This window comes from Corvus moneduloides, chromosome 3, assembly GCF_009650955.1.
Source record: "Corvus moneduloides isolate bCorMon1 chromosome 3, bCorMon1.pri, whole genome shotgun sequence".
NCBI lineage: Eukaryota > Metazoa > Chordata > Aves > Passeriformes > Corvidae > Corvus > Corvus moneduloides.
The window spans coordinates 65024555-65049121 of NC_045478.1; the positions used below are offsets into that span (position 1 = coordinate 65024555).

The window sequence follows — 24567 nt, forward strand, 5'->3', positions numbered from 1 at the left end:
AGTATCTAATCTCCCGCTGCACAGCTATGCACTTTTAACACAGAGGGACAGATCCAATGTGCCCCTTTAAATCCAATTCCAACTAAAAACAACCCTATAATACTCCAGCGGAAGGTGGAGTTTACTAGACCATAACCACCCTATAGGTTAGACAAGAGCCTTAAGGGAGAAAGAAGTGCTCGAATAATTAACACAAATCCTCTCTGTGAAAGCTTTGTGTCTGCAACTAATCTGTATTTGTCCAGAGAAAGGCAATGAAGGTGGTGAAGGGTTTGGAGCACATGTTCTATAAAGAGTGGCTGGCTGAGGGAGCTGGGGGTGTTTAGCCCAGAGAAGAGAGGCTCAGGGGAACCTTATCACTCTCTACAAATACCTGAAAGGAGATTGTAGCCAGGTGGGGGTCAGTCTCTTCTCCCAGGTAACAAATGACAGAACAAGAGCACATAGTCTTAATGTGCACCAGGGGAGGTTTAGGTATGACGTCAGGAGGAATTTCTTCACAGAAAGGGTGATTAGACATTGGAAAGGGCTGCCCAGGGAGGTGATGGAGTCACCGTCTCTGGAGGTGTTTAAGGAAAGACTGGATGTGGCACTTGAGTGCCATGGTCTAGTTGACAAGGTGGTGATCGGTCGCAGGTTGGACTCGACGATCTCTTTTCCAACCTAATTGATTCTGCGGTATTTGAAAATTCACCTCAACGCACAAGTCACATATGAAAGCGCAGGTTTTCAGTCTGCATCCTTAAAAACAACACAAGCGTCACCCACGCTTTGCGCGTTTAAACGTTGTTTCAAAGCAACGCGATCACCCGCCGTAAGAACACCCGGACAACCCGAGTCCCTGTCTTTTAGGGCTTAAAGGACGACGCGCAGATTCCCCTTCCTGCCTCGGGCAGAAGTCCTGCTGGCACCTGGGCTCCCCGGCGGCGGACGGTGAGAGCGCTTCGGTGTCACCAGGTGGGCGCAGGGCCCGCGGCCCGGGGGCACGGAGCCTCTCCAGCCAGCACGGGACCCGCCTGGCCGCAGGGGCTCGTCGGGCCCAGCGCCAGCTCCAGGGGGGCCTCTCCGGCGGGAGCCGGGAGCGCTCTGCGGGGAGGCCCCACGGCCAGCACCGCATGCCCCCGCATTATCGCCCCCGCATTATCGCTCCCGCCCCTCGACCGGGAACTCACCGCCAAGGAAGGTGCCGAGGACGAGGCATTTCTTCTTGTGCCGCTTAAAGAAACTCCAGAGCGAGCGGAGCATCCTGCGCGCCCGGCCCGGCCCGGCCCGGCCGCCCCTCGGGTGCCCGCGGCGGCGGAAGGGGCGGAGGCGGCGGCAGCGACACCGCCCGCGGTGCCCCGGAAACAGCGCCCGGGCCCGGCATGGCGGAGGGGGGAGAGGCGGCCGTGCTGGCCTGGATGGACCAGGCTCTCGACGTGGTCAGTGCGGGCCGGGGCTCCCGCTGTCGCTCCTCGGGGAGCCCCGGGGCCCCTCACGGCAGCGGGGAGGGGGCGGGAAATGGGAGCCGGCGGAAGCTCCTGCCGTTGTTGTGACGCTGTCCCGTGCCTCTCGTGAGTCTGTCTGTCCGTCTGTCTGTCCCGCAGGCTAAAGAGGCGCTGGAGAAAGGCGAGGTTCCCGTGGGCTGCCTGCTGGTCTACAACGGCGAGGTCATAGGCAGGGGCAGGAACGAGGTCAACGAGACGAAGAACGTGAGTTGAGGTCCGCCCGGGGACACCGTGGCTGTGCCACCCCTGCTCTGCCCCGCTCTTGTCCTGTTGCTGGGTCTCAAACGTGCTCTCTTAAAGTCCACCTGGGAGTTAAGAGTAAGAAATGACTGACCTGTGCAGCCTTTCCTGATGAAGTTCTGTCCACAGGCCGGAACAAAAAGATATTGCCTATAGATTTTAGACTTGTTGCAACTTTAACCATCAAATTAGCTATAAGATCTTATGCTGAGAAACCTGTTAACGCCAACAGGGGTTTTTTACAAATGGAAGTTTCGTATAAATTAATCTGATTGCAGGATCTGGCTGTAATTTATATTAGATGTCTCAAATCTCAAAACACAATAAAAAGTCAAAATGAGTCTTTCAAGCTCAAAAATGCATTAGTAAAGATGAATCATTATACTAATTTGTTCTGCAGGACAATCTTTAATGTACTAAGAGAATTCTAATACAGCTCTAAGAAAGCCGGATGACAGAGAAGTTAGGTATTTCATCGTTGTAAACACTGTGGGGAAGCAGACACTTTTTGGGAAAATCATGCCAGAGATATTATGTTAAAATCCCATGTTAATAGACAGAACATAGCTGACAAGACTGATAACAAAATCAACTTAAAAATATCAGGGAAGCTTTCAGCCATTTTCAGTGTCAGGGCTGTCTGAAGGTACGTACTAAAATGCAAGTAGCCTGATTTTAAAAAATTCAGCTGGATTTTGGAAACAGTAATCTGTTAATATCTTTGGAAGCCAAGCTTATTTTTAATTGCTGCTTAGCTCAAGTTTCAGTTATTTTGTGGCTTAATTTTCATAAATGTTTGTATTGTAGTGATTGGAAATGCTGGGTACTTAGTGCTTCTAAATTTTTTATCAGATACTTAATTGTTCCATGTAGTCTAAAAGAAAATGTAAGCTTGAAAGAAGTACTTGTTATGAAATGTGAATGCAGAAAATGGTTTTCAGTTTTCTCCTAACAATTTCTGGCATTATTTAGGGACCATCCTGGGGGAAAAAAACAATCCTGTTGAACCATTGAGGCAGTGCCAGCAGACATCATAAATGTCAAGGTCTGTTTGTTCCACCTTATATTGAAGGTCTTCTCCAGAACATCATTCCTCAGATGGCTAAAAAATGTCTGATTTCCAGTTTCAAACTTTTTATGTTCTGTTTATATCTCCCTGTTCTTGTGCCAGAATCATCCATTATTTTACATAGCTTGGATGTATTTAAATTCTTATTCCTTTTCGGCTTTTATTTTTCCCGAGCCAGCTGTTTAATTTCCTCTCAGAAGACAGGCTTTCTTTCTGTGTTCATTATAATAATTCTTTTATATAGCCATTCAAGCTTTGTTTCATTTTTCTTGAATTCACTTAACCAGAACTCTGTATTTTATTCCAGATGGACTTGTGCTTTGTTCGATAACAATCGTACTTCACATTCTCCCTGGAAGGAAGTCCACGCATCTTTTCTGGAGCTTCCTTGGTCTTTTATGCTGTTTTGTTATTCTTCATTTGTTATTCTGAAATTTTTTTTACTCCCACCTAGAATGCCATCCACCTCTTGAGTGACACTCTCACCCTGTCACTTCTTGTGATGTCTTTCATCATACAAAAGACATCATATTGTCAGCTGTTTTCTGTAGGTGTTTTTCCAGTTAATGCCAGTGACACAACTGAAAACATTTAAGCCAAATGATCTTTGAGTGTCTATGGTAAAGAGTTCCCTCTGGACAAGTATTTCCCCTGTCAATGCAATGTTTCTTCTTTTCTTGTTCACCTTACATTTCTTGCTTTAGGCTGTTTTCCCCACTCACAATAATTCAACACGTTGTGCTGTGCCAGATGCACTGGAAGTGTCTAGAGAGACTGGTGTTTCTCTTGCCTAGAAAAAACATTTGTCAGAGAAAGTTACTAGGTTAATTTAGTGTCAGCTATCTTACTGGTTTCTTGTTTAATTTACCTTTTATTAGGACTAGTCCTTGTCACGCTACTTTCAAGGTTTGTTGTCTTGCCTATTTTACTGTTGAGACCCTCCTGGATCTGTAGGTGTCAGGACTGTATGACACCTGTCCTTCCTGTTTTTCGTTACAGTGACTCTGTTTGCTCTGACAGGTTGCAGTCATGCAGTACTCTGCCTTGATGCATTAAAACGTTGCTGGGAGACTGGCAGCCTTGTGCACAAGGTCTTGAGCATTTTTTGATGGCAATGATAATATCGACTTGGGGTTTGCTCCTCATCCCTCTTCCATGCCCTAGGCAATTTTTAAAGGCCTAATTCTCTATCTCATATGCTGTAATTTGTGCTTTCTTGCTCTTACTCAGCCTTTTCACCACATTCTCTGCATCATTTTTTATTGAAAAGGCAAATTATAAATTTTCTTTTGGAATAATACTATAATTATATTTAAGTCTCATCTCAAAGTCACTGTAGTAGTGCTAACTCTTTTTTCACGTGTTTTCTCTCAAGGTACTTTTACTTTTCATGTCATTTGTTTTGCGGGGTTGACATTTGATATTTCTTCCTTTAGCCTTTGCTTTCTGACTTCCAAAATGCAGCTCTATAAATACTGACTTTTTTAACTTCTTGAAAACTTTGTTCCTGCTTTGAAAAAGGGATCATTTATCCAGTTAGATCTTCAGTCTTTCCCTGCAATTCTGCCTTTGGTCAGGAATCAGCTTGCTGCTGGGCCTTTTGTCAAATAAATTCTGTCTTCTCTTTAAGCAGGTCCCCTCATCCCCTGATGTAATGGGCTGAAGTTAGGAGCAGGTAGTGTCTTCTTTATGCCCTCTTTCATTATGTTCCTAAACTGCTAATTTTGGCAAAAAAGTTTAGTTGCCAAAAACTCTCCAGTGTTTTCAGGCTGTGTCCTGTCACCCTGCATACTTTGTTTCTGCCCACCATGTCCACAGGAGAACATATTAATGTCAGAGATACTGCTGCTTACTCTGTGGAAATTACCTGCAAAATTATTGATCATTGCATTCTTCTGGGAGAAGTTGCCTTTGGGAGAAGGGAGTTTATATACAGCTGTGTTTGTTTTTATTTTTTTAGGAGCATGGCTGTGGCATCAGCATTTCAAAATAGTTAGACATGACATTACTTGTCTTTGCTGGGCAACAGTGCAGCAAATGTCTGTGTAAGACATTGGTTTTTGACAGCCTGGCGATTCCTTCACAAACTTGTGCCAGTGCTGTGTTCCCTCTGGCAGCTCCCACACTTGATTGTTCATAGTCTTGCCTCACAGCAACCTGAAAATTTTCTCCCTTACAGCATATGTGACCCTTTCCAGCTAGTTTTGGCATCTTTATTCCCACATGTGATGCAATCATTCACTACCCAGTAAAATGCTCTCTGTCTTAGGTCCTTTGTTGATACACACAGACATCTCCTCTTTGTTCTGTCCTGTTGGGTCATTGTGGCAAGTGTCTTGCAGGCACACTACGGGATAATGGAAAATGAAGTATTGTTTGTCTAATGAAGCCACAAGATAACACAGAACTTTGAGCTTTGGTCCCCTTCACTCCCACTTGTTAATGATGGTCTAAAATTTAGAAAGTAATCTTTTTAGGGCAGTGATGATATCTTTATTTGTCTGTGAAATGTTTGACACAGTTTGGGGCACTGTCAAGGCTTTTACCCCACTGAGTCAGCTTTTTTCCTTGGTACACCATCTGCCACTCTGTAACAATTCTCATTTTTGCTTGCTACTCTTAACCTGTTTTTGCTTTCTTGGCTTTAAAAGAGCATGTAATATTTGGCAAGTTAAGCTTATGAATTGAGTCAGTAATTCAAAATTAAAATAATCCCTCTTGTATCTTATTTTACACACAGCAAGTCAAAAAAAGGCTATCTAGTCATAGCTTAATAAAAACCAAAATCTTAAGACAGACCTAGAAGGTCAGTTTTTATCCCTTGTCTTGTCTTGTCTTTAGGAGGGACCTTTAACAGGTGCATAAGGAGGGAGCTCATGAAACAAGAAGGGAGTAGCGTAAACCTTCCCCTTCCATATACTTTCCACTTCTGAAAGTGAATAGCTTAGGGATTTCCCAAGTCCAAGACTGTATCTGGATCATTGCTTCTGATAGCTGTCTGTGCACATATCCTCCATGAATTTGTCTAAATCTTTTTTGAACTAATTTATGTTTTTGGCTTCCATAGCATCCTGTGGCAATGAGTTTCACAATATAATTATGTGCTCTGTGAAAGAGTACTTTCTTTTGTTTGTTTTATATCTGCTGCCTGATAATTTCATTGAGTGGTCACTTGTTATGAGAAATAATAAATCACAGTTATAACTGTGATTTTTCCACATTTTTCTTGATTGTTTTAAAAACCTCTACTGTAGTCCTCTTAACTTAGAAAACTAATGACTGTATCTGTTAAGAGCCACAGTCTAATTAGTCTCTAAACGGAGACTGTTCTGTAACTTGGATAATCCTTTCTCACCCTGAGGTGAATTTGTCTCGCTGTTCCTGTGTCTTTATGACATGAGATGACAAAACCAGTGTGTATTACTTAAGTTATGGGTACACTGATGTGTAGTAATGTTCTGTATTAGTGTAATCTCTTTTGTGTAGCTGTCTTCTATCACTGCAGAAGCTGGTATGACCTGCAGTAGCTGCATGGCCTTTTTAGGAGTTCTAAACCATTTTTGAACTGTATTAAACATTGCAGTACTTTGCCTTGTGTTGTAGAGCATCTCACTGTTATCACCACAGATCTTCACAGTGCTAAAACATTAGCCCAAGTCCATGTTTTGAGAGGAAGCTATCAAGGGTCATATAAAGACATACTAAACAGAAGTACAAGTATCATCTGGATTGATTGTCTTACTCTAATGCTTGTGTCAAAAATATCCTATTTTTTCAGAATAGATAGAAAAAGAAGGAAAATACTAAGTCTTAATTCAAATAAGCATCAGGCTCTAACTGGAGGGTCCTTTCAAAACTAGTACTTTCTGAAATTTTTGCTGTGACATTTCATTGGCATAACACAGTGGTGCAGACATTTCAGAGCGGTACTGGGACATTACTGATTGTTTGGTCTCTCTGCAATTAAAGTCAATGCTTTTGTTGAGGTTTTTGTGCCATAGATGTTGAGATACTAATCATTCAATTATCTTGGATAAAAAAAAGAGATTAATATTCCTTTGTCTTTTTGTAGTCAGTCATATACGACAATCCCTGCCTATTACTTGAGGGACTTACCGTACCTGTATGTATTCCCAGGCAGCATTAAATGTGAGGCAAACTGAAAATGCTGTGTGTACAAAGCATGCCAGGCAGTTGCAGAAACATACTGAAATTATTGCATATTCACAGTGTATTCATTCCTTGCAAGCCCAGTAACATTGTCAGAGGAAGGAAAAGGTACCAGCAAGGAGCATTTTCTTGATATTTCCAGAGAAAGTAATCCAGCCTGTATTATTGCTCTTGGAAGTAGAGTAGACTATGGGCTACATTAGTTATGCCAGTGGGCTTTGTGTGTCCCTTAAGCCTCAAGCAGAGTTTTCATGTGCTGTCTCACTGTGCTGGCATGACTGAGAGAGGAGAACTTCTGAGCATGCTCCTCTGCCTAGGAAAAAGTAGAAGAAAAAACTGGCACTTGTGGCTTTTGTGTGCCGCACACAAGAGGTTGAGGTTGAATATGGGCTTTCTTGGGCTGAGTATTTCTTCTGATGTCTGGGTGGCATGAAATTTCCTTTGCAGCTTGAACTAGCAAAGAGCATTACATTACTTCTATAACAAAAGTGAATAAATGCAAACTTTTAAGAAAATACATTTTTTTATCTCCTAGGCTACTCGACATGCAGAAATGGTGGCAATCGACCAGGTCCTTGACTGGTGCAAGCAACACGACAGGGATTATAGGGAAGTGTTTCCACAGCTGGTGTTGTACGTAACTGTAGAGCCCTGTATCATGTGTGCAGCTGCTCTGCGCTTGATGAGTATCCTTTCATGCCGACTCACACTGGGAAACTCAGTGTCAAACCATTACTCTTTTGGCAGTGAGCCCACAAAGAAAGGCTTGACAGTGTCAGGGAAAGCTGTGAGGGGTGGTTTGAGGGTCTGCACCCACCTCCATACTGAATAGTGAGAGACTCAGGAGTGAAAGATATGATGCAGTTATGACAAACAACTGCTCTTAGAGATGAAAAATACATTTTAGAGATGTCTGTTAGTATGTAAAATGAGCTAGGTGCAGTTCAGTGTTCAGTTCTGAATGTTGCATCTATCAATAAACCATGTCTTTGTATGCCCCTGCTTTGGGATTCATGCTTCTCCTTTTCTGAGGAAAGCTGGATGTGCATCTTCAGCAATACATCTTACATCATTCAAAAGTAAGTTCTGATTTTATGAGGGAGGAATTGTAGCTCAAACTAATTTAGTTTGAAAAGTACGAGCACATTTTAGGAAATTTGATGACTGCCTAGATCAGGCTTCTGTACTTCCTGCTTGTTTTTCACTTAATACCTTGACTCACTCCCATAAATTCCACGGGTTGTATATGGCTGTCGAAATGAGCGATTTGGAGGCTGTGGCTCAGTTTTGAGCATCTCATCTGATGATATGGTGGACTCAGGAGACCCATTTGAAGTAAGCTATAAAATGTTTCCCTTTGTTTTCCAGCTAGGATACTGTGCCTGTCTTCGTTACCAGGCTTTGAGAATGTTATGCATCACTTTAAGAAGACACAGAGGGAAGTTGATGAAAGTCAAGTAAACTTGGCTTTATAAGAAAATAATGTAAAAAACAATTAGGTCCTTAAAGAAAAGAAAATTGAGGAAAAGCCTGATGACAGTCTTAAATTATTTTAAAGGATGTATCAAAGGGGAGGGAAAGAATTATGCTTGTGAAACAAGGTAAGAAATACATCTAAAATATGTGTAATACTTAGAACAGTAAGTATATGCTGCAGGAAAAGATGAGGGAAAATTATTTTAAGCTGCAGAATGTACAAACACATAATTAATAAAGTAACAGCAACTTAAAAAATTACTGGGTTTTGGCTGAGCCACTGGAAATGATTGTATTTTTGTTTTCAGTCTGTGTGTTTATGAGGTAAAATGTATTATCTTAGACTTACTTCATGTAGTTCAAATCCCAAAATAAATCTGAACTGCAAAAGTAGCAGAGGAAATTCAGTTTAGGTATCAAGAAACTTTCTGAACAGTAGGGATGCTGAAAGACTGAACAATGTCTGGGGTGATTGAGGCATCTTTGTCATGTGAGAAGGGCTTGACAAGCTTTCAGTGGAGGTAGAGTATAAGTAAATCTAGGTGCTTTACAGCATGATATTACCTGTGTACCCATACATACATGTAAAGAGTATTTATTGCATTTTATTTATTACATTATGCACAGTTGTACATGATCCTGCCTTATACAAAGATACTGATTAGGGTTCCTGGAGTTCTTTTCCACACTTCACATTAATGATTTAATGAATGTAAAAAACAAGTAATGTATTTCAGCATTGTAAATAACCACTAAACGCTCAAGTCTCAAAGAATTTCAGTCAGCAAGACAATACTGTTTGGCACTCCAGTGTAAACATATTAGGCATCTTTCTGTCAGGGTGTCAGTGAGACTAACATCTGCATTAATTGGTGTAGTCAGTACTGGAAGAGTGTTCATTTGCTAACATTGCATGTGGTATTTAATTTTTTTTATACATTCAGAAGAAAAAAAGGAGAAGGCTCTTGATACTATGAATCCTTTGTTTCTGTAGGCAACTGCTGTGGGATGTACAGGAGTAACTAATTATTTTCTAGCATGGGTGGAGATTTATTTAGTGTGAGTGACATTTAAATGCCCTGTCATTAGTGTTCATGGCCTGGAAAAGTATTTTAGAATGACCAAAAAGAACTGAAAGGTGACCTTCAGGAATAAAGAATGGATATGTGGATGAGTGTTTTCTGTCAGGAATCTCATCTGCAAATACCTAGGTGTATGTCTCTTACATTCCCAAGTGCTTGAGGAGTATGTGAGGTTGGAAACACGTTAAGAAGAAAGTAACTGTAGATTGCATTAAAATTTTACATAATTTACTAAGGAAGTTTGTTTTGCCTAATTTTGAGTTATTAGGGAAATTACTTACTCTACTAAGCCTCAACATAGTGTTTTTCAAATGTATTAGGTATTAAACCTGAAAAGGAGGTTTTTTTGACCCCTAAGTTGATAGTACAGTTGTTTAAAATTATTCTGTACTCAAGGCATTATTGTGAAGCATGGAATACATTATTCTCAGATGTGCTCACTGACATCATTCTAATTTGAACAGTGCTCTTCTGGCTATCGCGCTGAAGAAGCAGTGGAGTTGTTAAAAGCTTTCTACAGACAAGAAAATCCCAATGGTAGGTTTTACATTAATGCATCCATTTTGATCCCAACCTAGTTTAAAAGAATGTTGGCACTGGAATTACTGTCATTCACTTTTGATGATTCTTTTCCTTTCCTGTTTCTTGGCAGCACCAAAATCAAAAGTACGGAAAAAGGATCGTCGAAAGTAGCCCTACACTGGTGGGACACAGAAACATAACCAAAAAATGATATGTGAAGGTTTCCACAGCATCATGCTTTTTTAAATGTGCAGTTCAATCAAACTATGTTTAATTTTCTGTACAGAGGTTTTACTAATAGGATACTTAGTATCTGCTCCCTTGTTTCTATGTTTATGACTTCTTGTTATCCTAATGACAAAATGAAAGAATAAATGGCTGTTTTTTAGAAAGAGGAAAATTGGTGGTTCAAGTCCACTTGTTTACAGACAGATCCATTAAATTGGTGCTTTTGTACAGCACATTCTAGAACTTTTTTTTCCTTCTGTCTGTGGAGAAGTGTGGAGGGCTGGGAGCCCTTGGCACAAGAGCCTTCTGCCCTCCCTTGGAGAAGAGAGGTCTGAGGGCAAGACAATCTTCCCCAGAGATAAGCAGCCTTCCTCTGGGTCATGGCAAGAAAGTGAACCACCCCCAGCATGCCTTGTTTCTATATGGTAATAGTCTGTACCCCGTTGGCTAGCTGGTTTCTACCCCACCCCCTGCCTACCCCATATAACCTCTGTCCCCAAGCCCTGATGTAGGGAGCCTTGTCCTTGTCCCTAGCCACCCCTTCACAGGGACTGCTGGACAATAAAGGCTACCTCTGTGGAACTGCTATACAAGGCTCCTGTCTCTCTATTCCTGAGTTTGCCGTGGGTGATTTCACAAAGAGCTGAATCACAAGAGCTGGAATCACTTGTAGCTGAGAAATCACTGCACTTCCTGAAATCACTTGTTGCCCAGGGAAGCCGGCCACCGCTCCTGGAAGAGTTGTCCTTACAGGACACTCTTTCTGGGAAGGTCGTGGCACACCGGGTTGCCCATCCCTTGGCCACCTGAAAGCAACAGAGAAGCATCTTTGCTTTCAGTAGTAAATGTTTGCTTAGGCAAGTAAGTCACTCTCTTGGAAGGTTACATTTGTAAGTCCTTTACAGTCCGTGTGTGTGTATTTATTCAAAAGGCATATAAAGGAATTGGTACAGTCCTTGAAGACTTAAGCCCATTGTAAATGTTTCTCCTTTTTTTTTTACACTCCCTCTAGCACAAGCTAGATTTTCAGATGTAATTTCTGAAAGTCACATACCTGTGTAGACAGGGACATACACACAATCACTTGTCTGTGTATGCTGTTGCTTGATAAGGATAAGCAAACATCACCTGGCTGCACAGCACTTTCATACAAAATTGCGGAGAAACTCCACAACTCTTTAGACTGTCCACTCCTCTTGTGAATATTAGTGTAAGAAATACTTCATTTTTAAGAATCCACTAAGAAGTTGAAGCTGTTCTCACTACTAAGTTACAGTAACCGAGATGGGCAGATACAAGTGAAAGCCAGAAAATGAAGTTGGTAATAACATGAATAAAATATATTTAAGATATTTATCTTTTCATAGTGTTGGTTGGCTTTGTCATTTCCGTGTACTTTGCTTGGCCATGCAGTAATTTATAATCCAGAAGAGGGCCTTCAAGTTCCACTAATGAATTAAGAATACAAGTACCGTTCAATCTTGATTGTATACCTCTTAGTGTATACTTACATTAAGGATGGAATTGTTTGTAGCTTATTTGGCTGTTATTCAGAAATTTGAGAAATGCCCTAGCTTTTTTTTTTTTTCAGAAGTGTTGAAAATTTTATGTCTATAAAAACTGAATACAATTAAACCTTTTGGATAGTTCAAATAAATAGTTTCAAAAGTGTTTTTAAAAGTAATATTAAAAACATTACTTTGTCACCATTGCTCTTAATAACTTAGAATTTGTATTTTATGTATTTATTTAATGTTTACAAACTGACATGGGAGAGAAGCATTTTTACTGTAATAGCTATTTTCAGAGTTTAGAAATAATATTTCTTTAACTTAAGCCCTTTAACTGATGTCAGTGGCCTATCCTATTCTCCTGACCATTATTTAGAGCCCTCTTTGAGTCTTTCCCATTCCATAAACAAAAGTTATGACTCTGTTTGTAGATTAAATCTGCTTCAGAGCTCCAAGGGCTTGTGAACCAGACAACTAAGCTGGAAAAGCTATTTAGGAAAAGACCATTTTTAATGACTGGGATGGCTTTATTGGAAAGAAACGGGCATGCCTGTGGTTATGATATTTGGCTGGTGATAGAAGACAGCAACTTATTGCTACAGATACATTCACATCTCAGCTGGACCATATTTTTGTTATACCTTGAAGAAATCACTGAAGTCCAAATTGAAGACATCAGACATTTGGCTTGTCACTGACCTCAGTGACAGTAGGAATCGGAGACTTCAGACTGTTTTGGATCAGGATCTAAATCTCTCAACATCTTTTCTTTTTCAGAGGGGCTATGAACACTTTCCTTTCCCATTGCCTTCTTTCAAAGAAGGATGTTGTTATTGGAACATATGGGACAGTAGGAGCCATGTAAATATAAGTAGAAAGATTACCGGTAGTAGGGCAAAACACTTTTTAAAAGCTGGGTCCAATTTTTCAACCCTTTAATTGGAACAGAATTTTTTTGTAATAGGAGTCAGTGGTAGCCTGTCACTTAATAAACAGTTCAAGTCGTGTGCAAAGCAAAATGAGACTGAAGAGGGTGAGAAAAATAAAAAGTTCTCTTGAGAGTGATCAAGTGCATCTTGGAACAGAAGCATGGAAGATGAATAGTGTTGCAAGATAAAAACTGTCGTTTTACAGAAAGGTTATAAAAGATACTTCTGTTTAACGTGTAAACAAAGAACAGTGGTCTAGTATTGAGGTGAATTTGGATGGGGGGAGGGGTTGGTTTGGCTCTTTTTGTTGGTTGGTTGGGTTTGGGTTTTTTAGCATAATAATTAGCTTGGGGAACAAACTGCTGAAAGATTACACTGGAAGCAAAAATGCAACCCATTCACCTGAAAATCCTGCTGTGTACGCAAGTGAGAACAAATGCAGATACTCAGGGATTTTTTATAAAATAAACAAATCAACTCGTCAGAGCCATGCAGCTGGCTGCTCCTTGTTCCCCCCAGGCAGTGCTCTCCTCCCTCCCTGCAAATAGCCTTCCCACCATGCAGCAGAAGCCCCCGAGGCTGATCCTGTGCCACTGCCCTCAGAGGTGCACCTCAAGCAGGTGTCCCAATCTGTGTGCCACAGCTCTTCCTAACCATGAGTTTTGAGTTTGTTAGCATTTTTTAGAATCAGATTTGCAAACTTGAGAGATCCACAATAAATTACAGAGATTCTGGGAAGAAGGTTCTAAGTTCAGACTCAGAGAAACCTGTCCATGACTAAGCTCAACACAAGGGTTGGAGAAAGGCAAGAGGAAACCACGACAATTATAACCTGATGAGCTGACTGGTTTAGGTGCTCTACATCAGAAAACAAACTTAACAAGGAAGAGAATTAGAGAATACAGAAAGAATGTTAAGAAAAGAATTGAAACATTCTTGGAAGATTATTCAATGAGAAGATGCTTGCACATGGCTGCAGAAGCACAGACTTGGTTTGTAACTGCTGCTACCAGGTGAAATCCTGCAGCAAACTGGATTACACATCCTGGAAGAAGTGTTGCTGTCTGTTTGCTGGGGACCTAGTGTCAGGCTTTGGCTCTAACTTTAGAGGAGTGTCAAGAGCAACAACTTTAATTGTTATTGACACCTGGAAAACTCAAGAGCTGCAGCCTATAAATGATTATTCATTTTCACGGTGCTTTTACTTATTTTTATCTATTTGATTCTAGGTTGCCACATAGCAGGCCTCAAGAGCAGCAGTAAATATATTCAGCTGGTTTATTTAAAGAAGTTTAAATGCTTCACCATTTCCCCCTTGTTGCTTGGTAAGTAAACATTTGGGCTTCAGGGTTACATTTACCATGGACTGCATTTTTGCCAGTTCATCACAGGTAAACACGATTTTATTTCAGCCTTTGGTTTCCTTGTCAATAGACTGACATCAAAATATATTGAACCAGCTGGGAGGGCAGGAAGAAAACAACATGGCTTTGTCTCTGCTAAACCGATTACAATTGACAATCCAAGGCTATAATAAATATGTCTTGTGACTTGCACACTAGAGGAGAGCCTGAATTTAAATTATAGCTTTGGGTTTTGAAATGCTCACTGATCCATTCCATTCCCATTAAGAGTGCCTTCCGCTCTGCAAAATTAAGTGATATCTTTACATGACAGTTTAATTTAATTAATTTGTTTTTCGATACGTACATTTATAGAGTTTCTCCATTAAGCTTTTGAAATGTCTGTAGGTCCTATGCATTAATGTAAATGTGCCATGGCCCATAATTACCTTTGGCAGGCTTAGGGCACTGATAAAAAGATTATATTTTTAAAAACTAAAGTCTTCAAACTTCCTCAGTGCTTGGCAGGAAATCTATTTCTGTGTTTTATTTGGAGCAAGGCTGTGGAGCCTGCAGCCAACAACTCCAGTGTAGGCAGTAACTGTTACATTTTAGAAGAAAATACATTTGAGGCTAAATGAGACAAGGGGAGAGGAAGACAATTAGTGCAAGAGTACTAGAAGCAGCTGTTTGTGTGTTTTGCCTTGTGGCTGCCAATATATACTCTTATCATTAAAGTGCATCTAGAAACAAGGTACTTTCTATGAAATTGCTTCACAAAACATACATCTTTGTCTTTTTAAGAGGCTTCTCTAAAGTGAGTTTATCTTCGTTTTTCACAATAGCTCTGCACTAGCCAAGAATACTGGATTCTCCCTTTGCCTCCTCCTCCCTCCTTTCTAAAAATGAACTTTTCAGGAAAATATGGAATTCAGAGAAGTTTGAAGGAGAGCAGATGGCCAACAGTGATCCAATAGGATGTAAAACTTCAGTTAGGTAGTTGCTTGGCAGGAAAGTACAAGTGAGCCTGTGATGTTTCCATAGTGATGTTTTCACATGGTGCCTTCCTTTTGTCTTTTAAAAATCTAAGCGATTTAAAAAAAGAAACAGGGGGCGTGGGGGTAGGGAGTGGGGTAAAATAAAGTGAAGGGCTCTGCCAGGGGCAGAGGCTTGGGCTCATCTCTGATTTCTGCCTGAGCAGTGATGCCCTGTCCTCAGCTACGGTGGCACACACAAACCTCAGTTACTGTGGTGCCTGTGTGGGCTGTCTTGTTGGATAAAGCAGAGACAGCTTTAGAGATTGTAGTGTTCTTGGAGGAGCACTGATTTTTCTGGTGTCAGGATTTCACATTTACCTGTGGGGGAAGGTTTGCCATGGCACTTCTCTAACCTTGAGAGCTTTCTCTGCATGCAAGGAGGCAGTGCAATAAAAATTAACACTTCCCATGAGTTCAATTCATACTTTCTCCTTTCAAGCCTTAGAGGTAGCCATCACAGATAGTTTGGGAGGATATAAACAACAGCCATTATCTGTGCAGCCACATTGCACAAGAGAAACAAGGTTTGTAGGGAGGGGCAATATCTTTTATTAAGCCAAATGACAGTCAGAAAAAACCAGGCAAGATTTTCAACATCCAGCCATAGGGACACCGAGTTCAAAAGCTTGCCAGCTTTTTCCACACACTTAAAGTAAGTAAAATGAAGACAAGTAACTATGTTCCATCTCCCTGCAAAACCTGCTTTTCTTGAAAGAAAAAAAAAAAGGACAATTTGACTATCAGCTAGTTTGAGCAGGAAAGGTTTGTTAGGAGACTGGACTCAGGGTAAACTCTGTTTCTAACTCCCCAGCAGAACCCTCCATGGTGTCTGCACAGATGTGTCAGCACACATGGCAGCACTCTGTGAGGATCCAACACAATTTTCCCTTCTCAAAAACTTCCCAGCAAGGTGCGGAATGCAGCAGCTCATTTGCTGAGCCCCTCACCCTTGAGCAAGTGAGACTCTTCTGAGGAGAAGCAGGTTCCTAGTGGGAGTGCTGTGGGACAGGGGGAGAGTGGTTCACATTTCCTGTGGTTTATGGATCCCAGCATGAACTGCCCTGGATGCTGAGGCACAAGCAAATGAAGGCAGTTTATCCTGTGAACAAAGTTACCTAGCTGCCCTTCTGTGCTCTGGCCTCACCTGCCATTCAGAGCTGCCCAGCAAGGGAACCCATTGTTCCTGTATTGACCAGCCTGTTATTACTAAACCTGGCCCTGGAGACAGAAAAAGAGAAACTAATTTTCTCGCCCTCTGCAACTTCTTTCCAGTCATGCTGTGCAGCACTTGTACCGGCAGCAGCCTGAATGAATCATTCAAAACTATATCTGTTTAGTGCACTTTTAAGTATTTCAATGTGTTTATCTTGCCAGGGTGCTCCATCAGGATGCTTGAGCTAGCAGTGACAAGGGGGAGGGCTGAAGGCTCTCAGCCACGGTAGCCACAAAACCTTGATTATTCACAAAGTAGGACACTTCAGAAGCATTTCCACTGCACAGGAAATCTGACAGCTTTGGTGTGGGCAACTGCAGCTCAGGGAGAGCCAGCCTGTGGATTGACCTATAGGTATGGAGAGTCCTTGCAGTGCTGCTGTGACACAGAGGACAGTTCAGAAATAGCACTGCAGTGGGCTGGAGCTGGGCAAAGTGAGACAGTGCAGACTCTTGCCCATCTTTACCTCCACCCTGTGCCATGGCTGTTTCCTCAGCACTCACTCACTTCAGCATATTGTACTGAGAGTTTATCTGCTTGTTCCTGCAAGACTTTGATCTGCCTTTATACTCTGTGGCAGAGCTAGTGCTCCCATTTGGAACCACCTGCCTGCTCTTTCCAGCTTTCAGGCCACCCTCGGGCAGTGCTGCTCAGCAGCCATCAGCACTTGCCTGCATGCCGAGGCTGGAGTCACAGCCCTAACTCCAAGATACCTCTGTGTCTGGTCCTGTGATGAGCCTAACTTGTACTGAGGAACACGCCCCCTTGTTCTCCTCTGCCACGTTTTCTTTTGGTGCCCTCATCTCTCTCCTGCTGCCTCCTGAAAGCAGCCAGGAGCTGCTCGGCATCGCAGTGGCGAGGAGCTTCTGCCCTCCTGCCTTTCTGCTGCTCCAGCTAGAATAATGCCAGCTACCAAGAAGGAATAACCCACAAGGAGCCTAATGAAACAGCAATCTGGCATTAAGATGTGTATATAGTTGCCATTTGTTAAATTGACAGATGACATTTGGAACATGCAGCCCCAATTCATTTTTTGAAGCTAAATACTCTCTTGAAATAAAGTCGTTGCCATTAGTGTTAAAGCTGATTTGCAGCCCAGACAGGGCCAGCTGTGCTTTTACACATTTCTGGGCACCAGGTCAGATTCCTAGCAGCTGTAAGATTATTTTGCATTGAACTGGACAATTCATGAACAAGATACCCCAAATTACCTCAAGCTCTACCTATATTTTTTCCTTCCTACCTTTTAATGTAGAATTCCTTATACAAGGGAAAAACAGGGCTTTGACAAACAGATTTTAATCAACTTAAATTTCATCATCTGCTACCTAGTCCCGCTCGTCTACATTTTTATGTGCCTACAATAACAAGGTGCCAAAGAGAAGTTCCAAACACCTTCAGCAATAGTTAAAAATTTATTCTTAAGCAATAAAAACTCAGCTTTCTTAGAGACAAATACCTCAGACATTATATTTTAGGAACAGTTAAGATCGTGAAGGACTCAGCTCATCCAATTCAAAAGCATGGAAATCATTATAGAGATGCAGTATTCCTTTACACCTTCAAATTGCTGTCAACACTTTCATGATAACTTCCATTTCCAACTTCAGAAATACTCAGAAGAAATAGGTGCCCAAACTTTGATAAAGTTGTACTTTTAGACAAGTACTTGGCTGTTACCTCATATGCTGCTTCATCAGTTTTATTGATAAAGGCCCGGAGAAGTCATCTGACTTGTTTATTTAATGTCTTTTCAAAGCCATTCCATTTTAACACTAGGATGTCATTCCACTACTACCACTTCAACTTATTTTTGCACATAAAAGAGCAAAAATTAAGCCTTCTAATATGCAGAAAAGCTGGTAATTAGATGGCTACTATTGACTGAAGGGAATGAAGCACCTTCCATGGGTGTATGCCAGGCACAAGAGTGTGGAAGATAGCAGAGCTTCATCTCATGTCCCTTCAATGACTGACCCAAGGCTGGGAAAAGGTGAAGTCTCTTGACAGGTGCTTTCTCCAGCAGCTAAGGCAAGAGAAGGTGAGAGCCTAGCCAGCAACCTTCTCACTCTGATTTGGCAGGAGGCACAGATTTGCCAGGAGTCACAGCCACACAGGAGCCACAAGAGGAGCAAGAGCCTGCAGAATGTTTAAGTTACAGGAATGTTTTCTTTCTTTAAAAAAAAAAATCTGAAATGATTTACATATGAATTGCTTCTAATGAGGACACACAAGATCAGTTTTCCAGCAGACTTTCCACAAGGCCAAAATTAAGGATACAATTACATGGCAGAATACTAGACTGAGATCTTCATGGTTTTTATGTCAACAGTGAAGTCAGCCACTGCTAGTGGGTGGGAAGTAGCTCTCTTTAGGGATGTTGAGCTGGTTGATTTTCTGATTACTTCAGAGAATTTTAAAAATAGCAAATTATAATAACATGCCTATAAGACTCTCTAGCAGCTTTCTGATTAATGTCAACCTCAAGTTATATGCTGAGCTCTTGTCCGTAAGGTATGCTGCTCAGACATTTTCTAGATGCTGTTTTAACCTGTGTCTTCTGAGTCACATTAGTCAGAAGAATTGGCCTGTAATTTAATTATTGCAAATGGTGCATTGGTGAGTTATTTCCTAGGAGAGAGAGTTAAGAAAACCCAACACTGCAATCAGTGCTGAAATGGAACCCTTTTGCTTTGGCCTTTCGAAAATTTTTCCATATGTCAGAAGCCAAGTGAGACTGAGAGAGTTTAGAAAATTCTATTAGAAAGTCATCTTCACCCAGAGCTTTCCCAGAGACCAGAGGTTTTATGACTCCTTTTTATTTCTTCCTCTGCTTTGGGACTACATAACTCTTGGCTAATTTTCTGCAGAATTACAGGTATTTTCAATTTACTTCAGAGACCTTGAGTCTGTTCAGCTGTACAAATGACTGAGACTACTTAAAGGATTTTAGAACTCAAGAGAGATGTCTTTAAGGTCTGCAGTGTTCGTAGCTTGTACAACAGATGACCATCACAGGAATCATATAACACCCTGTGCTTGCTTTCCTTCCTGAACTGTACTGCCAGCAGTTTATAGACCTTTCCTCATGGGTCTCATTTTCTGTTTTTCCACTATTTTCTAAGCAAAGGATTCTCCACTTTTAATTCCTATAGAATCGGAATTATGATCTGAGCCCCAATAAGCAAGAGACTGTCACTCTATTGCTTCTTCATAATCACACACTTGAAAATTTAGAACAGAAACATTTAGGACCTCAGCAGATTAAACAAAAAAATCAGCAGTATAAAGGATTTTCAGTGAGGTTCAGAAACTCTCCCAAACTCAAGCAAGGAGCCTGGAAAGGTTTTTAAGCACTGTTAAGTCCAAAAGCACCATGAGGTGAAAAGCACAGCAAGTTCTGTGACCCACCCCTCCAACCTTCCTTCCATACCACCATCTTCCAACTCCACTGTGCATCTTCTGGGTACCTCGGGCCAGCCACACTCTACAGATGAGGAGCAGGCCTTGCTGCCCACACTGGTGGGCTGAGATATGTTCTGACCATGCCTGGCTGATCCAGACGATGGCTGACACACACTAAGCTGGCGAGTGTGCCTGGACTTCTCCCTTCAGCGATCTCCAGAGCGCAGCCTGCAGCCATGCAGTGCAGGTGCCCTAAGCTGTGCAGGTGGCACACGGAGTTTGAACAGGAATGAACTTGAGACCCCCCTTACAGACACCTGGGTGTGGGGACTCTGCCACTTAGAAACATGGCTGAACTGAGCTGCCATTGCCTTAACTCTTTTCAATTACTGCTCTCCAGGGATAGCATTTCATGCAATCCATGAAATATCCAAGTGATACTTCTTTTTGGCCTGTAGAGTGTGTTTATCTTCTGTCTGACAAAACAAAAAGAACAGAAACAGAAGGGAATAGGAAAAAAATGACAGAAGAGAAAAATTCAAATAAATGCAAAAGATAGGGCAAGTCAGAGTGCCACAATGCAAAAATGCTAATATGCAACATCACTGAAGCCTTGATCCTGTGGAATGTGTAGGACACACGTGGGAGCCTGTTTTACTCACAAGGAAAGAAAACAGTCCTATTTTCAATACATTGATTTTCTAACTTCCTTTTGCTAAAAACGTATTTGTTTTTAAATTAATTATGCTGAGAAAAGGCAAGAGAAATGGGAGCAGCGGAGTTGGAGGAAAAATTAATGCTAATTGGAAAAAAATGAACGCTGCACCCACAGAACATGGTGGAGACTGGGTTTCTGCTCTTCAGGTATTTCTGGAGGCTTAAGGAGGACAAATGGGCTGAACTGGTTGTTCTCTTCATAGCTGATTGCGCCAGAAGATCTGCATCCCTTGTCCTCCAAAGTACAGAGCAAGACACAAGGTGATGTAAACACGATGAGCCACACAATCTACACACACCCGTTTTTTTACTTGATCTTTACAACATGCTGTATTTGGAAGACTTGAAATCTGGCATGCCAAAGCTTAGGGTTGGACTGGAGGCAATCTTTCTGCTGTGGCAGTGCTAGCTGTTCAAAACTATTTCCAGTAGGCTCTGCTCTCCACCACTTCTAGCCACTGTCTAGAAATTGGTGAACTGATGCTTGTGTTGGCAAAGTGGCTTCACTAATCCAGGTGGAGTCATAGTGGGAAACACCACCGGCTATAAAAATACCTTCTGTCTACCCACTCTCCCCTTTTCTCTCCCGCTAGAAGACCTGCTGGGTCAATGTATCTATATCCCACGGGAGTCAGACATATTCCTTTGGTTGCGTCCCCCAGCTCTCTCCAGTGAGTGTCCAGCAACCAGGCTGGGCTTTGGTGGTCCCACTGTGCTTGTTCTGCTCTGCACACACCAGCTCAGAGCCTCAGAGGTTCTAGCCACCCACGCGTGTTTAGTTTAAAGAGCAATTCAGACTTGTGCTTGACTCATAGAGCAGACATCCCTTTTGTTTCCAGGGTACATATTTTCAGTGTGTCCTACCTGGCCACTGTTTTCAGATCAGGCTGTTCCTGTGTCACAGTATAATAAGTGAAGGCAGATGATCCAGTCCTCAGTGGTTTTGCCTGGAGAGATATAAATCACATTGTTGGTATTATTTCTTCACATGTTGTGTCATTTGCTGAACAATTAAGTGTGTGCTACTGAAGGATTAATAAGTGAGGCAAGGCTACAGAACATAATGCAACTTCACAGGGGGAGATGACAGTGCAATTTTTTAATACTGTATTGTTATTTAATGTAAAACCAACTGATGCAAAAATCATTTCCATGCTAAATTTTGTTTTCCTCTTTGATCCTTTTAAACTAATTAAAAAAAAAGTGGGAAAGATACCAACAGCCCATAGACAATCTCTAAATAATGCATTACAGACTGATGGTAAGTAGCACTCTCACAAACCCATATTTATTTTAAAAAACCTCATATGTGTACATTATATAGACTATCAATTATAACAGCTGAAAGTAAAATAAATATCATGACTGTACATCTACTTTATTTTAATATTAATATTTTAATATCTTTACATCTCATCTTTGTGAGAAAATGGTATTGTTATTCCAAGCTATATACCTTATAAAGTTAATAAAAACAAACTGTACACTGTAGCAATATCAACATCTAAATACCTACATCCAAAACATGCACAATTACATAGAATTGTATTATAAACGATATATAAATTAATAAAACCCATCAGTTTTAGGCCTTTTCTCATTGCAATTCTATTTATCGTGCCTTGGCGGGTAAGTTAATAGCTTCATCTTCACAAAATTGCACTTCTTTCAATAAAGGTGAGTTTCTGGGGTGTGATTTTGGACAGTATGTTTATAATCTAGGACACCTCAACGTTAAGATCACTAGAACCCAGAGTGGGTAAAAAACCAGTCAGACAGTTCAAAGATTTTCACTTTTGTCTCTCTTTTCAATAAGTGCTTGAGGGCCAAAGGGTGCTGGTCCCTCCCAGCTCCCAGGGTGGTATCATGAGGAGCCCATCTCTGCAGCGAGCACTGGCTCTGGCAGCCACTGCTTGATAGTACCGAGCAAACATCTGTGTAACATCTTTGTTGGTGACATGGACAGTGGGATCAAGCGCACCCCAGCGAGTTTGCTGATGCCACAAAGCCGTGCAATGCAGTCGGCACACGGAGGGAAGGGGTGGCATCCACAGGGACCTGCACAGACTTGAGGGGTGGGGCTGTGTGAACCTCATGAACTTCAACAAGGCCAAGTGCAAGGTCTGGCACCTGGGTCAGGGCAATCCCAACAGATAGAGACTGGGCAGAGAATGGATTGAGAGAGGCCATTCCCTGAGGAGAAGGACTTGGGGATTTTGGTGGAGGAGAAGCTCAGCAAGACCCAGCAATGTGCACTTGCAGCCCAAAGAGCCAACCATGATCTGGGCTGCCTCAAAAGCAGTGTGGCCAGCAGGGTCAGGGAGGGGATTCTGCCCCTCTGCTCTCCTCTTCTGAGACCCCACCTGGGCCCCCCCGCATAAGAAGGACATGGGACCTGTTGGAGGAAGTCCAGAGGAGGGTCACAAAGAGGAGGGTCATCAGAGAGTTGGGCATCTCTCCTATGAAAACAGGGTGAGAAAGCTGAGATTGTTCAGCCTAGAGAAGAAAGAGAATGCTCTGGGGAGATCTTACAGCAGCTTTCCAGTATCTAAAGGGAGCTACAAGACAGTTGGAGAGGGACTTTTTTTAAAGGGCATGTAGTGATAGGACAATGGAGAATGGCTTAGGGTAGGTTCAGATCAGGTATTAGGAAGAAATTCTTTACCATGAGGGTGGTGAAGTACTGGAACATGTTGTCCAGAGAAACTGTGGATGCCCCATCCCAGGCTGGATGGGACTCCAAGCAGCCTGGTCTAGTGAAACATGTCCCTGCCCATGGCAGGAGGTTGGAACTAGATGATCTTCAAAGGTCCCTTGCAACCCAAACTATTCTATGATTCTACGAAATCACCCTTCCCTCCTGGCAGAGAGTGTTACTCCCATCCTCTATGAAAAATGCTCAGCTGTTGCTAGCACAATTACACTGCAGGAAAATCCTGTTCCAAATAATTTAGTCTTTATTTACTCGGAAGAAAAAATAAAAAAAGCTGGAAAGTAAAGGCTAATGAGGTACTGGCATGGGAATTATTTTATAGGAATAAAATACTTTGCATGTTTCTAAGGGCACAACATCATACACAGGTCCACAGAGAGTCCTTCAGAACAAAATTTCCTGAGGACCTTGCTCTTGCAACTTCATAGTGGGAAAGATGCTGGTCCATCGTCCCATCCCATCACAATAAGAAGGCAGGGTACAAGTTAATTGAAAGGACTAGACACAGCATGGGCAATAGGGGAAAGCAAGCAGGCAGAGAAAACAAGTAAGTGCCTTATGTTAAGATTATATGCAAAATGGGTTTTGAACCTGAAGTTGAAACTATTCCATATTCCATCTCTGTGGCCCACTATTTGTCCAGTTTACAAAGCTCCTTCTCACATACATGCAATGTTTCTCATTTGACTGCATTTTGAGTTAGTATCTTCATATATAAATAAGCTAGATTAGGATATGCCTTACCATGTCATTGGCACAGTAAACTGGGGAATAAGCATGCTTGCCAAGTAGTACCAGGAGCATGGATCAGGCTCCTGGCAACATGGAGATTTTGGCTATTCATTGTGATGACACCTAGGAAAGGAATGATGCAATACAGAGGCTCGAGGTTTTCATGTGTTGCCTCTGCCACCATCCCTCTCAGGCAGGGTGAGAGCTATTCAGTGTCTTCATTTGTTCCTCTAAATTACAGCACAGTCAGTAACACATCATCTGAGGGGTTTGAGACTAAACTCTTGTAAACCAGTTTTGATCCCTTTCATCATGCCTCTCATTAAGTCTAAAGTGCCCTCAGGGAAAGGCAGCAGATTAAACAGATTCCTCAGTGACATAATGAATTTACAAAGCCCTCCAGTTTTGCTGGGGATGTTTTGGGAATAATATCTTCAGCCACTGAGAGCAAAGTCCATTGAGAGGGAGAATCACTTCATTTCCTCTGCCTTGGGGCCTGACGAACATTTCCCACCCAGCCTGGGTGCTAAGAGGAGATCCTTGTTGAGCATTAGAAGGGAGCAGAAGGGTCAGGGACATGGCCATCCATCCATCCATCCATCCAAGCAGACCCCTGCCCTCACATTGAGGGATGTGGGTCACAGCCTCCTTGCTTTTGTTGGCAGATGCAGCCCAGCCCAGCTCCCTCAGCTT

General features: G+C 42.0%; 2 protein-coding genes across 2 annotated transcripts in view; one reads left to right on the forward strand and one right to left on the reverse strand.

The window, feature by feature from the left end:
* The window catches only part of PEX3 (peroxisomal biogenesis factor 3), a 21044-nt gene extending 19731 nt beyond the window's left edge, over window positions 1-1313 (reverse strand). Inside the window, exon 1 of the mRNA XM_032101981.1 lies at window positions 1173-1313. Within this exon, the coding sequence (XP_031957872.1) occupies window positions 1173-1245 (73 nt within the window). The 5' untranslated portion in view covers window positions 1246-1313. The remainder of the gene's footprint in view (window positions 1-1172) is intronic.
* On the forward strand, window positions 1313-11931 carry ADAT2 (adenosine deaminase tRNA specific 2). Its single transcript, XM_032101985.1, has 6 exons — window positions 1313-1421; window positions 1587-1691; window positions 7502-7652; window positions 8195-8301; window positions 9989-10061; window positions 10177-11931. Exons 1-6 carry the CDS (start codon window positions 1365-1367, stop codon window positions 10215-10217), a joined length of 534 nt encoding a protein of 177 aa, XP_031957876.1. The 5' UTR covers window positions 1313-1364; the 3' UTR covers window positions 10218-11931.
* Window positions 11932-24567: the final 12636 nt, after the last annotated feature.

Coding starts and splice junctions, on each gene's coding strand:
- ADAT2 (XM_032101985.1), top strand. CDS start 1,365: ATGGCGGAGGGGGGAGAGGCGGCCGTGCTGGCCTGGATGGACCAGGCT. Junction 1,692..7,501: donor AGGTCAACGAGACGAAGAAC/GTGAGTTGAGGT, acceptor TTTATCTCCTAG/GCTACTCGACATGCAGAAAT. Junction 10,062..10,176: donor CAGACAAGAAAATCCCAATG/GTAGGTTTTACA, acceptor GTTTCTTGGCAG/CACCAAAATCAAAAGTACGG.